This window comes from Chaetodon auriga, chromosome 8 (assembly GCF_051107435.1).
Source record: "Chaetodon auriga isolate fChaAug3 chromosome 8, fChaAug3.hap1, whole genome shotgun sequence".
NCBI classification, from domain to species: Eukaryota; Metazoa; Chordata; class Actinopteri; order Chaetodontiformes; family Chaetodontidae; genus Chaetodon; species Chaetodon auriga.
Genome location: NC_135081.1, coordinates 480,909 through 503,011, shown reverse-complemented (window position 1 = coordinate 503,011; position 22,103 = coordinate 480,909). Strand labels below are relative to the sequence as shown.

At 38.6% G+C, this 22,103-nt stretch overlaps 1 protein-coding gene across 1 annotated transcript in view; it reads left to right on the top strand.

The window, feature by feature from the left end:
• The first annotated feature begins 667 nt into the window (after positions 1 to 667).
• fbl (fibrillarin) overlaps positions 668 to 22,103 on the top strand; it is a 28,560-nt gene continuing 7,124 nt past the window's right edge. The window contains exons 1-8 of the mRNA XM_076736851.1: positions 668 to 799; positions 3,412 to 3,504; positions 3,789 to 3,944; positions 5,386 to 5,480; positions 10,139 to 10,309; positions 16,054 to 16,186; positions 17,266 to 17,378; positions 17,669 to 17,814. Of these exons, the coding sequence (XP_076592966.1) occupies positions 790 to 799; positions 3,412 to 3,504; positions 3,789 to 3,944; positions 5,386 to 5,480; positions 10,139 to 10,309; positions 16,054 to 16,186; positions 17,266 to 17,378; positions 17,669 to 17,814 (917 nt within the window). The 5' untranslated portion in view covers positions 668 to 789. The remainder of the gene's footprint in view (positions 800 to 3,411; positions 3,505 to 3,788; positions 3,945 to 5,385; positions 5,481 to 10,138; positions 10,310 to 16,053; positions 16,187 to 17,265; positions 17,379 to 17,668; positions 17,815 to 22,103) is intronic.

The window sequence follows — 22,103 nt, the reverse complement described above, 5'->3', positions numbered from 1 at the left end:
ATGTGTGAGATAAGCATCTTGGTTAAAGTATGTGGGGTTAACAACTTTAAGGGGGAGATGTGATGATACGCGACAAACAGGTTGCCGTAGTCGCGCCGCTGTCGTCATCATGTGTGTTACCGGCTAAATAAAAAAAATGACAGATACATGCCGAAATGAGTCGACGTAGTCCTCATCTTTCCCATATCAGCGACAGTTCATGACAATACATAAATCCTATAAGATAAAGTCCTGCTGCTGCTGCTGTTTCTGTTTCTTCTTCTGCCACCTGCCGTACTGGAGGAGAACTTAAGCAAACACATCAAATGGGAGGTTTGCCTCCCATCAAATTTTTCTCAATATTTTTTCATTTTTTAAAAACGTTAAAAAAAAAACACGGGAGTTTAATTCAAACGTTAGGACAGTGAGAGAGAAGGGTAAAATATGCGAGAATCCCGGTTTAAACGGGAGGGTTGACAGGTATGTGTTTGTCACAGTCAAACGCGAATGGTATGGCGTATCTATCTATCTATCTATCTATCTATCTATCTATCTATCTATTCGTACGGTACGTTCAATTTTATGTTTATATATATTTTACTGTACAGAAAAATGTATTTTCTAACACCTATTCGCACTCCTTATCAGTTGGTGGCGGTAATGCCCCCTCAGTCGCAAAACATCAAGTAGAAGTAGTCGTGCAGCAGCTGGACATGTGTTAATGCTGCCACTGTTCAGTGTGAGACACAACGTAAGAGAAAGAGAAGAATCCAGCTGGCAGTCTCGATTTACTGCTTGACATCAAATACCATGAGGCCAGGTATAGTAGATAACATTGCGCATCGCTTATGGTGATGTTTTTATGTAACGCTAAATTGAACATTAGACGTTGTCAACCTGTCCGGCGTGTGTTTGAAGTTAAAGGTACTGATGCGAGTGCGGCCTACACCGCCATGCTACCCAGTTAAACTTCCAGTAAGCTCCTACAGAACACGGACAGCCAAGTATTTGAACTCTTACTGTATTGTGACAATTAACGTTACGCTAAAATGCAATTGTAAGGTTAGGTTAATATTAACTGCAGGAGCGATCGGTCTGATAAATTTCCGTTCGGCACGTGCATTCCTCACGTCGCCAGAAACACGTGTTGAGCTTCCGTTCAGCAGAACAAAACAGCCTAACTAGCCACGAATCCTTTACCTGACCAGAAAAAACGTGTTGCGTGTATCGACGTCGTTTAAAGGCAAATCGTAGATGTTTGAAGCTTGCTCCTTGTTTTGTGCCACGAGGTTTAAGCCCGAAAATTAACTGTAGCTTCTGCTAACGTTAGCCCGTGCCGGAACCTTTTGTCAGTCCCTCATCGTTATAGCTCAAAGAGTTGTAAGATAAGACTTTATTGATTACACACCTGGAAACTGAAGTCGTTAAAGCCAGCAAGTATTATATTAATAACGCAAGAACAGTGGCACAGAAGGTTAAAAATAAAAAGTATACAGAATGTAGAATTTAAAAAAAATGTGTATATGTAATTATGTACAGATTATAAAAATACTAACCACAAATATCGTATGTTATATTGCATTTGAGAAATACTGTTGCATAGGAAGAAACGTTGAATTTCACTAGTCTATGTATATGCACAATATATACAGTTTAGAAAAATACTGTAGCCAATATGGATCATAAATTCAGTTGAGAAAAATACACAACAAATTAGAAATCGCACAACATAATGGTTTTGCACAAGATGAAATGGATAATGTGAGCGTATGTTAGCAGTGAGGAAAAACAAGCAGGTTGAGTTCATCAAGAAAGGGAAATAAATTGATCTATATGTCACAGCAGTCCTTTAGAGTTAGAGCTCCAGTATATTAATATCATAACACAGCAGTGATGTGGAAGGTAGATTATGATCTGGTGATTGAGTAACATAAAGATATATCACTTATCCAAGTTTCTAATATTTTGGGCATATTATCAAAAGTAATAAACAATCTGCAGAATAATCAATTAATTGGTTGTTAGATTAATTGACTATTGAGAAAATAATCTTTCTCAGACTTAGACAAACTTTAATGTCATTCAGTAAACAGCAAGTGTACACCAAACGAAATGTTGCAACAGGCTCAGCACAGAATATATATGTATATATATGTATGTGTGTGTGTGTGTATATATATATATATATATATATATATATATATATATATATATATATATGTGTGTGTATGTGTGTGTATATATATATGTGTTGTGATATATACAGTATGTAAAATGAACAACAGAAATATACACTGAGGTTATTTTGAGGTGCATTATAGTTATTCTATAGATTGATTTTTAAAAAAAGTAATGGTGAGAAGAAGAAGAAGAAGAAGAAGAAGAAGAAGAAGAATCATCAGGGGGAGACATTCCCCTTTATTGTCTCACATCATGCACATGCAGGACACTGCACATGAAGGTGAAATTTGTCTTGGCATTTCTCCCATCCTGGTCGTCCTTCCTCCACGGCAGACCAGGAGCGGTGGGCTGCCATCCAAGCGGCGCCCGGGGACCCAATTGTGGCAAATGTTGGTGGCAGATGTGAAGCCATAGCCTATGTTATACCCCAAGCCATGTAGAGAGAGAGAGAGAGAGAGGACTAAGGTTCACTGTTCATTTCAGCTGAGCTGGAACATGTGCTGCACTAGTGCTTATAATCAGTTATTCTTCATGAGCTCTTTGTGACACAAAAGAAAACTTCAGAAGCATTCAAGTGCTGCATAAACTTCTGACTTCTAAACTTCACAAACTTTTGTAAAAAGTCTCATTGAAATAGGGTTGTCAACAAATATTCTAATTTTGAATATATAATGGTATTGTTTAAAAAAAAAACATCAAGACATTCCACTGTTAATATGAATATTTGATTGTTTCCTGGCTTTGGTGTTCTTATTCAATACTGAAAAAAATTGTTGTCTCCATTACTCACTTAGACACAAAAAACACAAGAAAATTAGGTCCATGATCAGATACTGTGACTAGAATTCAATGTCCAGGACATTGAAATCTTCCAGGACATGTTGGCTGGCACCAACTGGAAACTCTCTGTACATGTCACTTTAATTTATGTTGAAATAAATATACAAGTAGTATGTCTCCCATGGTTTGAAATGTGGTGAATGTGTGTTTTTTTTGGTAACATTTGCCAAAACAACCACTTCATCCCCACTCATAAAGTTTTAAAGTGAATGTAAAAAATACTATTTGAATGCCAAGGCATGAACCTTGGCAGTATTTTCAAACTGTATTGTTCAATTTTATAGGGGGAGAAAAAGGGGGGGGGGGGGGGCACCTAATATAGTGGTAGAGGAAACACCAGCTGTGTTGGTATTCCATAACCTCCTCATGCTCATGTATAAATTCAGCTGAAGCCTCCATTGTCTTTTTCAGGATTCAGTCCTCGGGGTGACAGAGGAGGAAGAGGTGGATGTAGAGGAGGATTTGGTGACCGGGGAGGACGAGGAGGATTCAGAGGAGGAAGAGGTGAGACAGGAGGAAGTTGACAAGAGTACCAGTTGTTGTAAACATGAAGTCATTTATATTATCACATTACAGTACAGTACATTGTTGTAGTAATTAAATGTGGCATGTCAAGCAATTGCAGGACATCCAATGTTTTTCATTAAATAACACGTGTATAATATTGGTGTGCATCAGTTAATATGTTAAACTCAGTCAAACACGACACTGACAGAGCTGTGTTATACAGGAAATCCATTTGTTTATGATTTTGACCTGAGTTGCATTTAAATGTGTCTGTTTTTCAGGTGGAGGATTCAGGTCCCCTGAGGGTGGAGGATTTCGGGGCCGGGGGGGTGGTAGAGGCACCCCAAGAGGGAGAGGAGGAAGAGGAGGGAGGGGTGGCAGCAGAGGAGGCTTTGGAGGAGGGAAGAAGGTCTTGGTTGAGCCACACAGACATGAAGGTTTTTGTTACTCCTTTTTGTAATTAATTCTGTATAAATATTGAGGGTGCAGGTACTTAAAATTGTTTCAACGGCTTAGCTCTACTTGTACTCAGTACTCGTTTGTCGTACCAGGTACATTTTTCAACTTTGTTTTACGGTCATTGTAGGTGGGATTGTTTACTGATCATCATGCTGTGTGAAACTGCCTTGACATGATTTCAAAGCAACACAAGTGCAGAAACAATGGAGGATGTCAAGGGAAGTTTGTTTGTTGCAACAAGGAGACACACGTTGTTTCAGAAATGACTGAATGCAGCAAGAATACCTACATCAAATACAAACCTACATCAGAGCACAGACAAGAAAAATCTGGTTACTCCATGTCATATATGTGACAATTCGAGTGACAACTGTCTGACCAATCAACTGTTTACAGTGTTCTCACTCCACCATTAAGTATGGGCTTAGCTCTCTTTGAACATCATGATACCAAAAATGTACTCAACACTATCCACTAGTGGCAGACTGATTAATCAATCTGCTAATTAATCAGATTAATGTCTGCCAAGCTGGCACCAGCAAATATCTGCATTCATGAGGCAGATTAAACAACAATTGTCTGCAGACACATCAGAGATGAATAATACATTAATGATGAATAATTGTTCATTTGGGTCAAAAACAAAGAGATGCAGCTGGGTCCTACTGAGTGCACTAAAAATAAAAAAAAACAATAATAAAAAGTGGCTGTTTACTCAGGCAAATGTAAAGTAATGCAAAATTCATCTTTGTTGCAAAAACTATGAACCTTTCCTCTCTGTGTTTGGGTGACCCCCTTGAGCAGCATTAACTTAAACCTAATGTTTTGTGTAGCTGTTGATCAGGCCCACACATTGGTTTGGAGAAATTTTGGCCCATTCCACCATACAAAACTGATTCATCAGTGAAGTTGGTGGTGCCTAAATTTCTGTCTTCAGGTTTTTATGCCTTTGTGCCAGCAATAGCCACGACAGGATCGGATTTCAGGTTGTCTCTCCGTTCATCCCATCCTTGAGAGAGCGATATCTCAGTAATGCCCCGAGGGATTTTTTTCACATTTTGCACAAGCATCCACTTCAAATCAGTAATGAACTGATTAGAATTGGGTGGCCAATTATGACAAATTTCACACAAATGTCTGGTTAAAATGAAGTCATGAAATTTTATGTCCAAAAGGTCAAAGGTCAGCTTCACTGACATCTGCGAAAACTCTGCCCGTTCTTCAACACCATAACTCAGGAATAGAAGGAGAGATTGTGACCATATTTCACATTTGGTCATATATAGAATAGGTGACACTAATCTTGGGTGTCCACCTTGAAACTGTGCTGATTGCTTAGCTCTTCGGTGCTACACTTAATTAATTGACTCAAATTGTGTGTTCGCGAGATACTAACTCATGGTGTCTCTGTCTACTCAGGAGTCTTCATTTCCAGAGGAAAAGAGGATGCCCTGGTGACCAAGAACATGGTAGTAGGAGAGTCTGTGTATGGAGAGAAGAGGATCAGTGTGGAGGTAAGATTGTGCTTCACAGCAGCACAGTAGTCAGGCAGTATAGGTAGCACACTGATTCTGCATTACAATGAGGGTTGGAAATTAGCACCAAACAAAGGCGGTATTTGACAATTTTTGAGTCGTTCATAAAACAGTCAACACAGTAATCAAGTGCGTAGTTGGACTGGCCATCGGGAGCACCTGGAGAAATTCTGATGGGTCAGTCACTCTGTGGGCCAGGTTGACAATCACCTTTACCACTGTTACTAGTCTATCAGGTCGTGATGTTGTACATTTGCTGTGTCTGACACATCACAATCTAAAAGGACACAGTAGACTCACTATCTGTGCGTACAGAGACCCTATTTTTTTCCTTGATAAGTCTACCAATTGCATTTTTATAGCCTCAACCATCCCAACATGCTATATTTGCAGCAATAAGAGAAATCCTCACTAAACAAATTTCAAGGAACAAGGCTACAAACTTAGCATTGGTCGTATAAATTCATGGCCACTGTCAAGAAAGGTCATCTGATCGATGCTGTATGCACCCATGTTGATAATCTGTGATGCTTAATCATCCATGGGATGCTCAATTCTGAAACCACATAAATAACTTAATATGTTTATTTGGTTTTGTAGACTGTCATAATGATGTGACGAGAGGATATACCAGACCTTTGTCAGTTGAAATAGATTTGGCAGTTCAATTATAGATTCGACAATTTGTTCCCTTTTTTCAGTTCGTGACACTGAACTCCATATCATTCAACATGAGTCTCATATTTTACCTAAAAGACTCCTGTTTTAATGTCTTTCTTTGTTATTTGTGATGTGAGAAGTCAGTGAAAATAAAAGTGTGCATCCCACTCACGGTTCAGTTAAAACATCCCAGCGCACCACAGTGTCTCTCAGCTGGCTGTAGCCATTTTGGTGACCAAAGCGAGATTATGACTTTGTGCCCCAAATTGCAACGTTTACAGCCTGCCATTCGGTTGATACCGCATTGCTCTGTGTACAATGTCGCAGTTTAAAAGCAAGATCCAAAACTTGTATACCAACCACTCCACCTCAAGTTCCAGCTTCTCATCAGTTAATTACTTGCACATGTTGTAATGTAGATTATTTTTTGAGCAAGTGCAGTGGCATGCAAAAGTTTGGGCACATCTGGTCAATATTTGTTACTGTGAATAGTTTTAAATGAGTAGAAGATGAACTGATCTCCTAAAGGCATAAAGTTAAAGATGAAAAATCCTTTTCAATATTTTAAGCAAGATTAGTATATTATCTTTCTTTTGTACAATTTTTAGATGTAAAAAGGAAATGAGCACCATGCAAAAGTTTTAGCACTCCAAGAAGCTGGAGCTCTCATAACTTTTATCAATGTCTCAGACCTTAATTATGTCATTCAGGCTTGTTCAGTCATCATTAGGAAAGACGAGGTGATGGAAATTTTAAAGCTTTCTAAATACTCTGATTCCCAGCAATCTTAACAGTCAGCAGCCTCCTCTAAGCAGCTGCGTACCACTCTGAAAATAAAATTAGTTGTTGTTCACAAAGCAGGACAGATGAAAGACTCTTCGCTGGCTTCAGAAAGTGTTGTCAAGCTATGATACTCACCAAGGGGGTGTTACTAAGTACCTACCAGGCAGGGTGCCTAAACCTCAGCTTAAGGCCCTTTTCCTTTATTTTTTTAATTGTAAAATTATTCATTGTTTTTCTTGTTATTTTTCAGATTTGTCTTTTCAGTTGTATTTGAATTGTTGAATTTTCAGATACATTTTTAATGTGAATATAACCATAATTCTAACCATACGAGTATAACACTTGGGTATGTAACAATTTACTGAATCTCGTGATATCCCATCAGAAATATGGCTCAATGCTGTCTTGGGACTGTGGCGCTATCCACCGTGACATTACATGGCTATTGACTATCTCTCCTGGTCAAAAAGTGTATTTTTGTTTGGACAGCAAAGGGTGCAATCAGTAGAGACAGACCTTTGCATGCAAGCCAAGCACTGCTAAAAATAACCCAACTAGAAAATGATGGATGAACATGCTGATAATGGAAAAAGAGATTAAGATTTAGAGCTAATATGTGGCAGCATTTTTTGTTTTCCCGTTTCAAGACTGACAATGGTGAAAAGGAACCTGACAAACACAAAACAGTTTCCAAATACTGCCGGATGACGGTCAACTACACTACAGGAAACATATCAAACATGAGAAGCCATTTGGCACATTGCCAAAAAAGCAACAACAACATACAATGAGAAAAGGCTTCAGCCAGGCCAGAGGAGCCTGAAAGAAGCATTTGGAGCCACGCTTCTGCATAGCAGTCTGAGAGCTGAAGAAATAATAAGATGCATTGCTGAATATATAGCCAGAGACTTGAGGCTGTTTCTGTGGTTGACAGTGATGGATTTCGGAGGTTAGTAAGCACACTGGAGCAGAAGTATACAATTCCATCAAGGCCACCCTTAAACCGCGCAGTGATACCAGCTCTGTACCAAGAGACAAAAGCTAAAGTGACACAGAGCCTTAAAGAAACAGATGCACATGCTTTATTTTATTTTATGAAAGCAAAAGCACTAAAGTTAAAAATACATTTTAGATGAAAAAAACAATACTGTGTACACTATTAATGAGGGCAATTTTTTTTCCAAGTCGTTTTTCTTTCTTTTTTTTAAATACCGCAATAAGTATTGTGGACTTTATATTGAGGCAGTATACTACTGTCAGTTTTTGGGATTTTTTTCAGCAGCGGGGGCAGGCTCTCCAGGGAGTCGTGGCGGCGTAAACAAATGACACTTGACTGCAGATTTTACTTTTACAGCCTATTTATTGAATGGCCAGTTGAAAATCGATTTTTAAAGGCTGAATGTAAAAATTAAAAATAAATAAAACAATATAATTAAATAAATAAAGATAAAAACAATAAATAATAATTTCTTGATGGGGCTGTAGAATCAGTGGCAAAGTCTGAACCCAGGCTCAGAACAATTAATTTTTCTGGGTTTTTTATAGAAGAGCTCTAAGGCTCAGAGGCTGCACCATCACTTTGCTCTCCTGCTCCTTCACTCGACTCTCCCCCTGCTGTACTCTGCTCTCCTTCACTTTGTTCCATTGCTCCTCCCTGTCTAATGTTACTTGTCTTATACGATTACATAAAAAATTAACGTTAGTTTACACTCACATCACATCTGATTACAAGTGTGGACACAATTTTTTACCCAACCATCATCATTTGAGTTAGTAAAAGGCTAATGATACCTGACTAGCGTCATCTTCATCAGCTGTCTTTCTCTTCTTAGAGAAATATTTGAACAAGCTCATCTGAAAATGCAGTCAGCAGTTACATAATGGCATGTAGATATTAGCTTAATGCTATCAATTAGTTTACTCACCTTAGTGACACTGAGGCTACATTTACACGTAGCAGGGTATTTTGGAATACGGATATTTTAGCCCCTCCGTTTTCAAAAATAACATCGTGCACACAACATTGTTTACAAAAATGTTGTCGTTTACAGGAACCCGGATAAATACACTGTCGAGCACCATCATAACTATGCCAAACCTACGAGTGCGAGTGTAAACATAGGTCACTCACATGACGTTAAGTATTTTCAGTCACATGTTGTGACGTTTCAGAACCTAAAACGGTGTTTTAGCCTGTTTACATGCCAACACATAACCGCCGTTTCCAGAAATCTCCACTTTGGCCGAAGTTTTTAAAAATGATTGTTTTCCGTGAAAAAAAACTCTGTTTGCGTGTAAACAAAGGGCCAAACCGCATGAGAACAAACGCGTTTTCCCTAAGTGTAAATGTAGCATGAGTTGGCACCGGGCCCAATTAACTTAAGCTACCGATATGTTACGTAACGTTAGCTGGCATTATATTTTGTGAATGTCTATTTAACTTAAGCTAATAAATCTACCTTTTCTCTGGTAAGTTGCTGCCCTACTTTCCGAGATGACACTCCTCTGACTCTCTGACCTGGTGCCTGGGTGCTTGACGTGATGTCACTTTCAAGGCCGCGCTCTCGCGAGTAATTAACGTCGGACTCTGCTGTGAAGCTGAAGACGTGCGGCGGTGGTGTATTTGTGACAATAAAAGATAAATAAATTAAGAAAGAAATTTGAAGGAGCGGCGGCTAGGATTTAGGAATGGCGGCCCGCCACTCCTAAATGAATGTAGAGGAAACACTGATATTGTATGCCTTTGTTGACAGCTTTTTGGTCGATATTCTTGTCAGTGACACTTGGGATGGATGGGATGGGACATTGTAAAAATATTAATGTTTTACAGCAAACTGTCAAAAGGTTGAACTCCTTGTTATGCATGAATGGTCATGATTGTTGATGTTACTACTTAACGAGAGACAACGTGTGAGGATAACCATAAGTGAAGAAATATTAAATCAAAACTTGTTATGGGGAAAATGTACATGTTTTGTCTCTACAAAAGCAAAACAAAAAAAAAGAAGATGTTACACAGTAGTTAGTTTTTGTGTCCTAAATGCGTAGTTACAAAATGCTTTCATCATCTGTCTGTCAAAAATGATGCTCTGCATCAGTCTCCAAGAGTCTTGATCTGTGAAGTCAGCAGCTGTTGTTTCTGGTGTGGCCAGATGTAGAATTAGGATTCACTGTTTTCTTACTTTGTCTCATAGGAAGGAGAGGCTAAGATTGAATACAGAGCCTGGAATCCGTTCCGATCCAAGCTGGCAGCAGCCATCCTGGGAGGAGTAGACCAGATCCATATCAAGCCCGGAGCAAAGGTCATGTACCTGGGTGCAGCCTCTGGCACCACAGTTTCCCATGTTTCTGACATAGTTGGACCGGTGAGTACTACACACTGGTGTAGTTGTGGTTGCCAAAGATGTGAATTATCCAGCTTGATACAGTTCAATACAACCCATCCACGATATGATAAAGTTTTTGAAATGAGTTCAGAATGTCCCAACAGGTGATTCTAACACTGACAGTATACTCTATCCATTAATATAAAGGTATGTGTGGAATGTTAAAGAATCTGGCATGTGGGTGATGAAATGCAGCTATTTCCAAAGATTTTCCCTAAGGAAAAATAAAAACTGTCCAAGTACATGTATTGACATGCCAATAGCTTAAGGCTCAAGCTGAAGGTTTTGCAGTGGCCCTCACAGGCCCCACACATAAACCTCATCAAAAATCTGTGGATAGACCTCAAAAGATCAGTGCATTGCAGACCCACATGCCCAAGAATCTCACTGAACTAGAAGCCATTTGAAAGGAAAAAAGGGCAGAAATCCTGCAAGCAAGAACTGACAACAAGACTCAACAAAACTGTTGAGTGTCTTTGTTTTTTTTTTTTAAACATGTCTTTATTAGAATTTTCACATTAAACATGGTTAACTGAAGAACAAGCAACAACAATCACACAACAAAACATTTAAACTTCCCCATTCGAACAGGCAGCATATAACATTGGACATTTACTTTTATCCCCACGGTATATCCAATAATAACATCACTTCATATCATACCATACACACACAGCATTATTTACAGAGCATCTTCAATATCACCATTTTTAACAAAATCTAAGAATCTTTCCCAAATGTCTTTAAACTCAGACATATTTTTCCTGACAATATGAGTGAGTCTTTCCAAAGCCAGACTTGATGTTAGATATCTCAACCAAAGGCAGAGGGTAGGACCATTAACATTTTTCCAGCACAGGGCAAATGAGTGTCTAGCCTATAGTAAACACAAATCTACCATCTTTTTTTCTCTATTAGCCAGTGAACAATTGGCAGAATAGATACCCAGAACACACAATTTGGCATTTAGAGAAATCAGGGTAGAGGTCATTTGTGAGATATACTGTGTCACCTGTCTCCAAAATTTTTGAATTTCTTCACATCCCCACAAGCAATGGTATAGAGTACCTTGATATTCACTGCACTTATAAAAAAGATCAGGAATATTAGGGTTAAATCTGTTCAATTTTACAGGGGTCGTGTATAATCTCATTATCCACTTGTATCAAGCGCAGTCCGGTGTTGTTCTGTGATTGGGCCTTTGAGCATATTGTACCCCATTCCTCCAGTGATATTTCCTCATTTAAGTCTTGTATCCAGTCTTGTCTCTGTCTCTCCGTATTATCATTATTGTTATTTATCAAAATTCTGTATACTTGAACAACCAGCCCCTTATTGAAACAGCACTGCGTGGAAAATAATTCCAGTGTGGACAGTAGAGGTTGCTGAGATGATTGTTTGAGGCGAGTCAGAATAAAACTTCTAAGTCGCAAATACTTAAAGAAGTGTTTGTTTGGGATGTCGAACTTCACTTTTAGATCGTCAAATGACATCAAGGTATTGTCCTTATATAGGTCTAACAACTTAGTTATACCCTTATTTAACCAACTTTTAAATCCCAAATCATTCTTGGCTGGGCTGAAATATTCATTGCCCCAAATCAGTGAAAAACAAGACAACATTGGTAAGTCCTCTAGATATTTGTAACCAGGGCAAATCTATTCCTTCAGAAAACCAAAACATGGCGTCCCTCAACTGGGCAGCCCAACAATACCACTGGATATTAGGCAGTTGTAATCCACCCGTATCATAAGGCAAATATAGAAGAGATAACCTAAGTCTTGGCTTTCTCTTGTTCCAGATAAAATTCAAAAAGAGCTTTCTGACTTTGAGAAGAATGAGGGTGGAGGCGCTAAAGGGATCGATTGGAACAAATATAAAAACTTAGGCAAAATTGTCAATTTAATTACACTTATTCTACCCAGTAAAGAGAGAGGTAGAGCCATCCATCTTGTAATATCTTCAGAAACTGAAGTTAACATGGGCTCATAATTTGTAGAACTAGTGTCACTTATGTTTGGGGTTATTTTAATACCCAAATAATTAAAACCATCTGCAATATTTATGAAGGGGTGAGGTATCATTGGTTTTCTTCTCTCTCTCTCTCATTTAGGAACATAATTGAGGATTTCTCTTTGTTCACCTTAAACCCAGAAAAGCTACCAAATTCATTCATCAGCTCTAAAAGGGATGGTATTGATTTTCTCAGACCCGAAAGAAACACGATAGTGTCATCTGCAAATAATGCAATTCAATGTTCCAAACCACCTGTGTTAATACCACATTTGTGGGATGTGTCCTTATTGCTAATGCTAATGGCTCCATCGTTATTTGAACCTTGTCTTGTGCCACAAGATAGCCCGAATGGATGAGAAGTCACATAGTTTGTGCAAACTTCTGCAGCAGAATCAGTAAACAGAATGTCAATCCATTTACAAAAGTAGTCCCAAAATCCAAAACGTCTAAGCACTTCTAAAAGATATGGCCATTCGACTCTGTCGAACGCCTTCTCAGCGTCGAGTGACAAAATGGCAGTATCAGAGGACCCTTCATTAGCATGGACTATATTAAGTACTCTCCTCACATTGTGAAAACCCTGACGGTTCTTCACAAGACCATTTTGGTCTATATGTATAATGGATGGCAGGACTCTCAAGTTTCATAGACAAGGCTTTCGCTATAATTTTTGCATCAGAGTTCATAAGTGAAATTGGTCTGTAAGATCCACATTCAGTCAGTGGCTTGCCCAGTTTCAGAATGAGAGTAATCAATGCGTTTTGCAGAGACAGAGGAAGACATTTCTAGTAAAGGGATTATTAGTTTGTCTTTAAATAATTTATATATATCTATTGGCAGCCCGTCGGGCCCTGCAGCTTTTCCATTTTTCATGTTACAAATGGCATTACCAATATCTGTAGCATCCAATTCTTTATCCAACCTAAGCCTTGTCTCTTCTGAAATGGTGGGAATTTCTAACCCATCTAGGAAAATATTCTGATCTATAGACTCTGCTGGATATTCCAATTGATAAAGAGACTTGTAAAATGAGACAAAAGTATGATTAATTTCCAGTGGGTCTGTTGTAATAACGCCTTTTATTTTCTAATTGCATTTCTAGTTCTTTCTGTAGTGAGTTTTTTGATTTGCCAGGCAAGCAACCTACTGGGTTTTTCTTAATAGGCTATCTTCAGCCTTTTGTGTGGATAGCTCTTCATACTCAGCCTTAAGGGCCAACAGTTTTTGTTTATTTGGCACTGAATTGTCAAGACACACCACTCTCTCCATCTCTCTAATTTCTATGTCCAATTCGTTCGTTTTCTGTTTAAATTTACTGAATTTGGAACCAGTAAAATTTATCATTTGGCCTCGGATATATGCTTTAAAGGCCTCCCACCTGGTATTAGTAGTAAAACATACATCTATATGTTCACCAACATACTGGATAAACTCAGAATTCTGCAGCCATTTTGGATGCAATCGCCATCTATTGGTCCTTCTGGGTAGCTGGGATTCACTGTAGAACAATGAGGTCGGGGAGTGGTCTGACAGAACAGTGCTATTGTACTGACATCCAGTTATATTGGGCAGCAGGGATCTGGAAACTAAAAAATAATCTATATGAGACTGGGTTTTAAATGATGATGAGAAGCATGAAAATTCTCTTTTTGTAGGGTTTTGCGCTCTCCAAGGATCACAGAGATTCAGTTCGTCTACAAAGTGTTGTAACTTCTTCCTACTTTGAGGGTGTGAGGTGTCCACCCCGGAGGAGCGATCGAGTTTTGGGTCCAGAGTGCAGTTCAAATCTCCTGCTATCAACAGTACCAGGAAGGGTGGCAATTAACAAAAATAAATTCTCAAAAAATGAGGGATTATCATCATTGGGGCCATACACATTAACTAAGCTAATATTCTTACTCAAAAGTGTACCTTGTACCACCAAATATCTACCAGTGGTGTCTGAAATAGTATTATTCACTTGGAATGGCACCGATCTGTGGATCAATACCAGGACTCCTCTAGAGTGTGATGAAAAACAAGAAGAAAATACCTGGCCTGGCCATCTCCTACATACTTTCAATAGTTCATCTTTGAGTAAATGGGTCTCTTGAATGATGACAATTGAGGAATCTAGTTGTTTAAGCCTAGTGATAACCTGCTTCAACTTGATTAATTTGGTCATACCCCTCACGTTCCAGGAAGTAAATTTTAAATCCTTGACTGGAGTCATCTTATATAAATTTTAAATAGAAGAAGATAACTTAATATTGGTCCTCTGACACACGGATACACCTGGTGTTTTGTGATGAAGCATACCATGGTGAGTGCAAAAATAAATGATATAAGAGGGTACAAAAAGAACATAAACAATAACAAAATGCTGCCACAAACTAGTCCCCTTACCGGTTATCCTGAACAATACAACTACTCGTCGTGTCGCCCCCCCCCCCCAAAATTGGACCATGTCAAAAACATGGGCCCTATGAAGGGCATCTATTCATTACAGTAGTTTCTGGTTAACAGTCATTGGGGTAATCAGAAAAGAATTATGTAGGTATTTTGTGCAATAAATTTTGAAAAGGAAAAAAAAAAAAAAAAAAAAGTCACATCCACTTCTCGTTTTTTGTATATAAATGTGGATAACAGTCCCCCTATTTAACTTCAAAGTAACTGTATCCAAAAACATTACTAACACAAAATTGAGAGGCGGGTAAATTACACTCTGTACGGGCTCTTTCAATAACAGGTGGCGAGGGAAATGTTGCCTGGCCCAGAGCTTCAGGTAACCATTTCTCGAGAAAAGCGATTGTGTCGGTTTTTTTGGCTTTTTCAGGCAAGTTAACCAACCTGAGATTTGATCTCCTCGAGGGGTTTTCAAGTTTGTCTAATTTGCGCTTGAGGAGATCCACGTGTTTAACTAGCTCTTCGGCTCTGCCTTTCTCTGAGTTAACCACGTCCTTGACCTTGCTGATTCATTCTTCTGCCTCGTCCATGCGGCTTGAAAAGTCTCTCACATCTCTCTTCACGTTGTGGATTGCATTGCATGGATAACATCCAGGTTTGGGGCTGCATCGGCGGGTGGGGTAGCTGGCTGGGAAGACGTACTAGCATTTTCTGTCAAGCTAGTCATACTGTTAGCATCCCACTCGTCGTCCACGACTGGAGCGAAGTCTGATGTTTTTTTACTCTTACTGTTATTTTTCCTTGTCAGCATTTTAAAACGTGGCTTGGTTGTTAGCGCTTTTTCACTGCAGTGTCCATGTATTTTCCAGGATATTTAAGGATTTTAGCCGAATATCGCCGGAAGCTCACAAAAAGACATGTGCTCAGTTCAGTGGCATGGCCATGCTCCCAGTGTCTTTGTTTTTGGTTTAAGTGAACTTTTATCACTAATTTGTTATTCACTTGAACACAGAAAAAAGAAAAACAAAAATAAGTGTTGTCCCCCGACGTGTCTGCATACATATGTTGTTGTCGACTTTGTGTACTCAGGCATCAGCCAGTGCAGTTGTCTCAAAATGCTAGATGTCAACCCATCTAATTGGGTGAATGATTATTCAGTTAGCACTTCTGAAGGTAAATTGTAAAGAACAGTTGAACCTAAATGTAACATTAAGCTGAGCCTAACAATAATTTAGTAATGACTTTGTGTTATTTTCCTGAAAGTAAGTATAAAAAAAAAAAAAAAAAATAGTAATCTTTGTGTCTTGTGTCCTGTCTTACAGGAAGGGCTAGTCTATGCTGTGGAGTTTTCTCATCGTTCAGGTCGTGACCTTCTAAATGTGGCCAAGAAACGCACCAACATCATTCCAATAATTGAAGATGCTCGGCACCCACACAAATACCGTATGCTGGTTGGTAGGTAGACCTTAACCACAGCAGTAACGCTGTCAACTACTGTGCTCAGACGATAGAGTGGTCATCCACTTACAAGAAGGTCGGTGGTTTGAACCCTAGCCCCAACACTCTAAATGTCAAAGTAGTTTTAGGCAAGATACTGAACCCCAAATTGGTCCGGACGCTGTGCCATTGGTGTTTGTCTGTGCATGAATGATTATCGCTCTTGATAACCAGGTGGCACCTTGCATTGTAGCCTCTGCCACCAGTTTATAAATGCATATCTGAATGGGTGAGTGCTGACTTGTGTTGTAAAGTGCTTTGAGTGGTTGTAAGACTAGACAAGCGCAATATAAATGCAGTCCATTTTGACTTATTTTTTTTCTTAGTTTTTGTTCCAATACCAGTTCTGGAAAGTGAATACAGTGTTGTCAGTAAGTGTGAATCAGTAAGTGTCATGTTATCACTGTCCATACTGTGTGAGCCCTGTATTTTAAACTGAATCAAACTTGAGTTCACCATATAGATACACAGCTCATATAACCCTCTGTTGCTTTGTTTGCGGTCATGTTCACAAACTTGTGGTCATGTTTTTTTTTAGACATCAAGCCATTTTTTTTCTGATCTTCACTGGGATTGTACACATATTTGGTTCATAATTCTGTTCATTCCCAAAACCAGTAACGTTAGCATACATGAGTGGCAGAGACACTGTGACTGAAATGCAAGCTGCTGTAACAGGTTGACCTGCGTAATCAGCTTGTGAAGAAGAGGATATATTTGAGTGTTTTTTGTCTAATTTTTGTTGCAAAAAAAAAAAAAATCGAATATTTTCCATCATTGTGTGTAACCAGACAGAATAGTTGAAGCTTTCCCTCTTGCTCTGTGCTAGGGCATGATTTGTTAGAGTAACATCTTGTATGTCAACATCATTGCCATGGAGCTTGATAGATCTGCTTATTGTTCTCCCTGAAAGTAGCCAGTAGATGTACATGTGAAGTAGCTTCACATGTACATCTGTGAAGTCAAACTGGATCCATAACAACAAATATGTAAATAGATGCTTTGTGTCAAGATGGTAATGGTCTGTCCTTCTCTAGGCATGGTGGATGTGATTTTTGCTGATGTTGCCCAGCCTGACCAGACAAGGATTGTTGCTTTGAACGCTCACAACTTCCTGAAGAATGGAGGACACTTCGTTATCTCCATCAAGGTACACTGATTGCAGTCCTCCAACCTTTAACACATGAACTACTAACTTGCGTTATCGGGGAGTAAACTAGTTGAAGTGAAGTCCAGAGAAACCAAGGAAACTGAGGAAAGCTGAGATAAGGCTGACTGGGGAAGTCTGAACTAATGGCAGAGCCATTTTAATGGATTAATATCTGCAGGATAAATACCCAAATATGTTTTCAGGTACTGAAAAACTTGTATATTGCTGCTTGCAGTATAATTTCATGTACGGTACTCTGAGTTCTCATCAAATCCTCTTTTTCATGTCAGGCTAACTGTATAGATTCAACAGCAGCTCCAGAGGCAGTGTTTGCCTCAGAGGTGAAGAAGATGAGTGCCGAGAACATGAAACCACAGGAACAGCTCACACTGGAACCCTATGAGAGAGATCATGCTGTGGTAGTGGGCGTCTACAGGTACACAAATATTAGACTTGTTTCTCTGACCAGCTCTAAGCATCAACCCCCTTTACCGTGACACACCGAAATTATCACTGGTGCAGCCGATTGATTATCTGTGTGCAAAGAACAACCTGACAACTTGTTTCCTTGTATGTGAAAAATTGTGTGTTGGTTGCATGCATAATTTTTTCTCTTGGACTTGCATGAAATATTGTATGTCAACCGACCCTGTGGTGGTGTTAAAATGGCCACTTTCACACTTTGGTCAGAAACCAACTGCATAAAACAAGTATTGAACATGTCAACATGTCAACAATTAAACATATTTCCAATGCAGCTAGTCATGTGAAACTAGACAATGGTATTAACTCAATAATGGCAAAAATTATGTTCAATAAAGTTGAATGACAGGAAAAAAATTGAACAGTCAGAGGAGTACCCCAAGGGCCACTCAAAAAGAGCTCCACACAGTTGTCGGAGAAAACTGAATTCCTCTGCAACAGGATCCATACACAATCACCCCAGAAGACTCCATTACTGAAGAATGGGTATGTTGAAGCTTTTTTGAAGTTTGCCGCACAAAATTTGGATAAGACTGTAGATTATTGGGAGAATGTAGTGTGGTGAGACAAGACAAAAATACAACTTTTCCTGACCAACATGATGTGCAGTGATTGGAGGAGAAATGGCTCTGCAAAAGACCCTAAAAATACAATACCTAGCGTGAATTGTGGAGGAGGAAGAATGATGTTATGGAATGGTTTCTCTTCTCAGGGTTAGGGGTGGATGATGACCTAAAATTTATATCAGTGTATTTGTTTTTTTTTACGGTAACTGTACATCATAGTATTACAAAAATAGATGGGGTTACTCTACTCAAAAAATGGTTCTATCTCTGTTCGCAATGCAAGTGAACATGAAAAAAAAATGATTAAGAAAACTGATGTGGTCATCAGCTCGAAATAGGAATGAAAATGAGGTATACATGTGTTTCGGGAGGTGTAGACTGCTGCATAATGTATGTTAATTAGTAAATGTGATTCTTTATCTGAGTTAGACTAATATGAGGGTTAGAACTCTCAACAGCATTTATTTGGCAGAAAACCCAATGTGTACTATACAACAGTCAGTGTACCATGGGACAAGTCTGTCAAGTACATTCACACTTGGCATGTTGGAAAAAACTGTCTTACAACATCCAATCCACTACTCTGGTTATTAAATTCGCGATTCTAACATTAAGTTTCTCTTGACTGTCCCTCAATATTATATACTCTGCCATTGCTCCAGCATGTGGGTCTACAATAGATGCAGGTAGCCACATTAGCCCTAGTACGTGTTAACGCCAAATTCAACAGGCTAACAAGCAAAATGAACAAAGCAAAAGTTAAGTTTCTAAGTTTGAAATTTGTGTCAATCCAACCTTGTAGTTAAGTTTTAAAGTGAGTCCTGCCTTGTACTTGCTTTTAAAGTATTTAAAACTAAAATGATTAGTGCATGCATGTCGCCCTCATAGTGAGGAAAATTATATTTACAGGGTGTGACTCCAGTTCTAGGAGTATTTGCATAGCCCTCTACCTGCATGTTATCACAGCAACATTAAAGCACATTATTTTTAATATGCTAAAACTTTCATGATAGTAGTGAGTGACTGTATTAAAATCCCCTACTCATGGTACTGACAGAATCCAAAATATCAAAGACAAGATGACTGGGCCTACCGGGAAATTCTTGAGAGCAGTTTGTTGGCATCTACAAGGAAGATGAGGAGGAGATGTGGGTGGACTTTCCAACAGGACAATTATTCAAAACATAACACAAAGGAGACTTATTTTGTTCCAGAAGAAGGAAATAAAGTTGGAGGAATGACCTAGTCAATTGCCAGACATTTGTGGAAGAAACTTAAGATCAAGATCCACCAAAGGGCCCCTGGAACATTCAAGGTTTTAAGACTGCCTATTTGGAACAACAGGCTTAAATCCCACCTGAACACTGTGAGTGATTAGTTTCTTCGCATATCAAGCTTGAAGTCATAACAAACAAAGGCTTCTCCACCAAGTATCGAATACATTTCAGTTGGTGCGTTCAATACCTTTTTTCCTGTGTAATTACATGTCAGTAGCTGCATTGGACATATGTTAAATGAAAAAAACATGTTGACATGTTGAATATTAAGTTCCTCCCACTGTATATAATTTCTGTTTTGGCTGGATTCCTTGCATTGTTGCTCACGTTTTTGTGTAGGCCATGGTTAGCTGCTCATGCAGTTCCCCCAACATTTTGATCAAAGTCCAAATTCTTTTCTGCAATTAAATCAACAGGATCTAAATTTGCTTATATATGAAAATGATGATCAGAAATGATCACTAAAAAGACACAAAATTTTTCAAAATCACCAGAAGGTTCAGGAGGAATAAATATGTTTGCAACACACCTTGGAAAATATAAAGAAGCTATTTTTGGTGAATATCTAAACTGTCTTTATTCTTAGATTCTTATAAATGAATCAGATATTCATTCAACCTTTATTTCACCTTGGAAGACCATTGAGGAGTTGTCCTCATTTAAAATGGTATTGAGATACAAAACAGACAAAAGTTATATACAAAATAATATGCTATCAACTAAATAATAAAAATATAGGAAACTAGGTCTGAAATAAGGCCTTTGAACACCCGTAGTGGCAGCAGAGTCCAAGTGTAAGACCTTTTGCAGGTTGTTCCATGTATAAGGTGCATTGTAAGAAAATGACATCAAATCCAAGTCTGTGAGCGATTGCCTAGATTTTGTGAGTTCAGAGTTAAAGGGGATGAAATGTAGGGTGGAAGCAACTGCGTTAAAAATTTACAGGTGAATAAAAACCAGCTGACTGATTTTAAGGATGCAATGATGGATGCTGTAGGGGTCACCAGTTATAAAGCTTAAGTCTGGGTGGTAAACAACATCCAGTGACTTCAGTGTGGAGGCAGCAGCTTTGCCATGAATAACATCCTATAATCCAAAATAGATAAGAACAATGATTTCACCATTCTTTTTCTGTGGCACATCGGAAAGCACTCTTATTGCTACACAAAAAACAAGTATTGTTCTCAATTTACCGATCTGTGTATTTCAATGTATTGATGTGATATTTGAAGTTTAGATTGTTGTCCAACCAGATACCTAGGTATTTGTATTTAGGCACTCTGTCTACGCATATATGCCATCAACTGAGTGGATGCTACCAGATTCAGTAGTAGTGGACTTGGTGAATAGCATCCATTTTGTTTAATCAGAATTAAAAACTAACTTGTGCTTATGGAATTGGAGTTGAAGTGAATCAAAAGAAGACTGCAGACATTCAACAGCTGATTTTATAGAAGTTGCTACAATTTAAAATTGTTGTCCTCATAAAGATGAAATTTACAGGAATTGGAAGAGGGGACAATATCATTAAACGTCACCCATTTTTACACACTGAGGTCTGTTTGAAAGATAGTTTTCAAACCAAAGGCAAGTGACAGAATTTCATATTGCATGCTCTACAAGTAGGAGATGGTGAAAACAAAGCTCACAGTAAGCCAGATGGCAGTTGGCATGCCCCCAGTTTGGAGAAGCTGCTGGTCTGCTGGTGTATGAAGCTAAATGATAAATGTGCTCATGTTGATGGGTGCTCTCTCCAAAAGACTCAGATTTTCTAAATGTTTCTTCATCACACCAAACCTTATTATTTGGCCATGTTGATTTTTCTGTGTGCTTAACGATCATGTAAATCATTTTACTCCTCCTACTCCTCCTCCTACTCTTCTTCTACTACTACTACTACTACTACTACTATTTCTTTCCTCCTCCATTCAAGACAAAGAATTTCCCCTCGGGGATCAATAAAGTATTTCTGATTCTGAAGTTCCTCCGACTTAATTGGATCCAGGTCAGAACTAGTGATTTTGGTTTGGAGGACAGTTTCCAGGATGGTATGAACTTAACTCCCAAATGGAGCCACAGTGGGATACCTCCAAATATATGAAAATGATTTGTGCCCATAAGATGTCTGACAGTGTCAGATGTACATAAATTACACTTCTTCTTTTAGACAGGGGCATAGAAATTACGTTATATATTTCTAAATTTTTCCAAATAAGTTTTGTAGTGTTCAGTATGTCCTCCTACTTTTCTGAAGTTGCTGTGGTTCGAAATATATTTTTGAAAGACCTTTTTAGAAGATTCACCCTAATATGCTCTGATAAATATTGGAAGTAGCTCATTTTCTAGCGTCAGTTTTTTTCAATGTTTTGTCACTAAGTATCTTAAATGGTTTTGTTTCT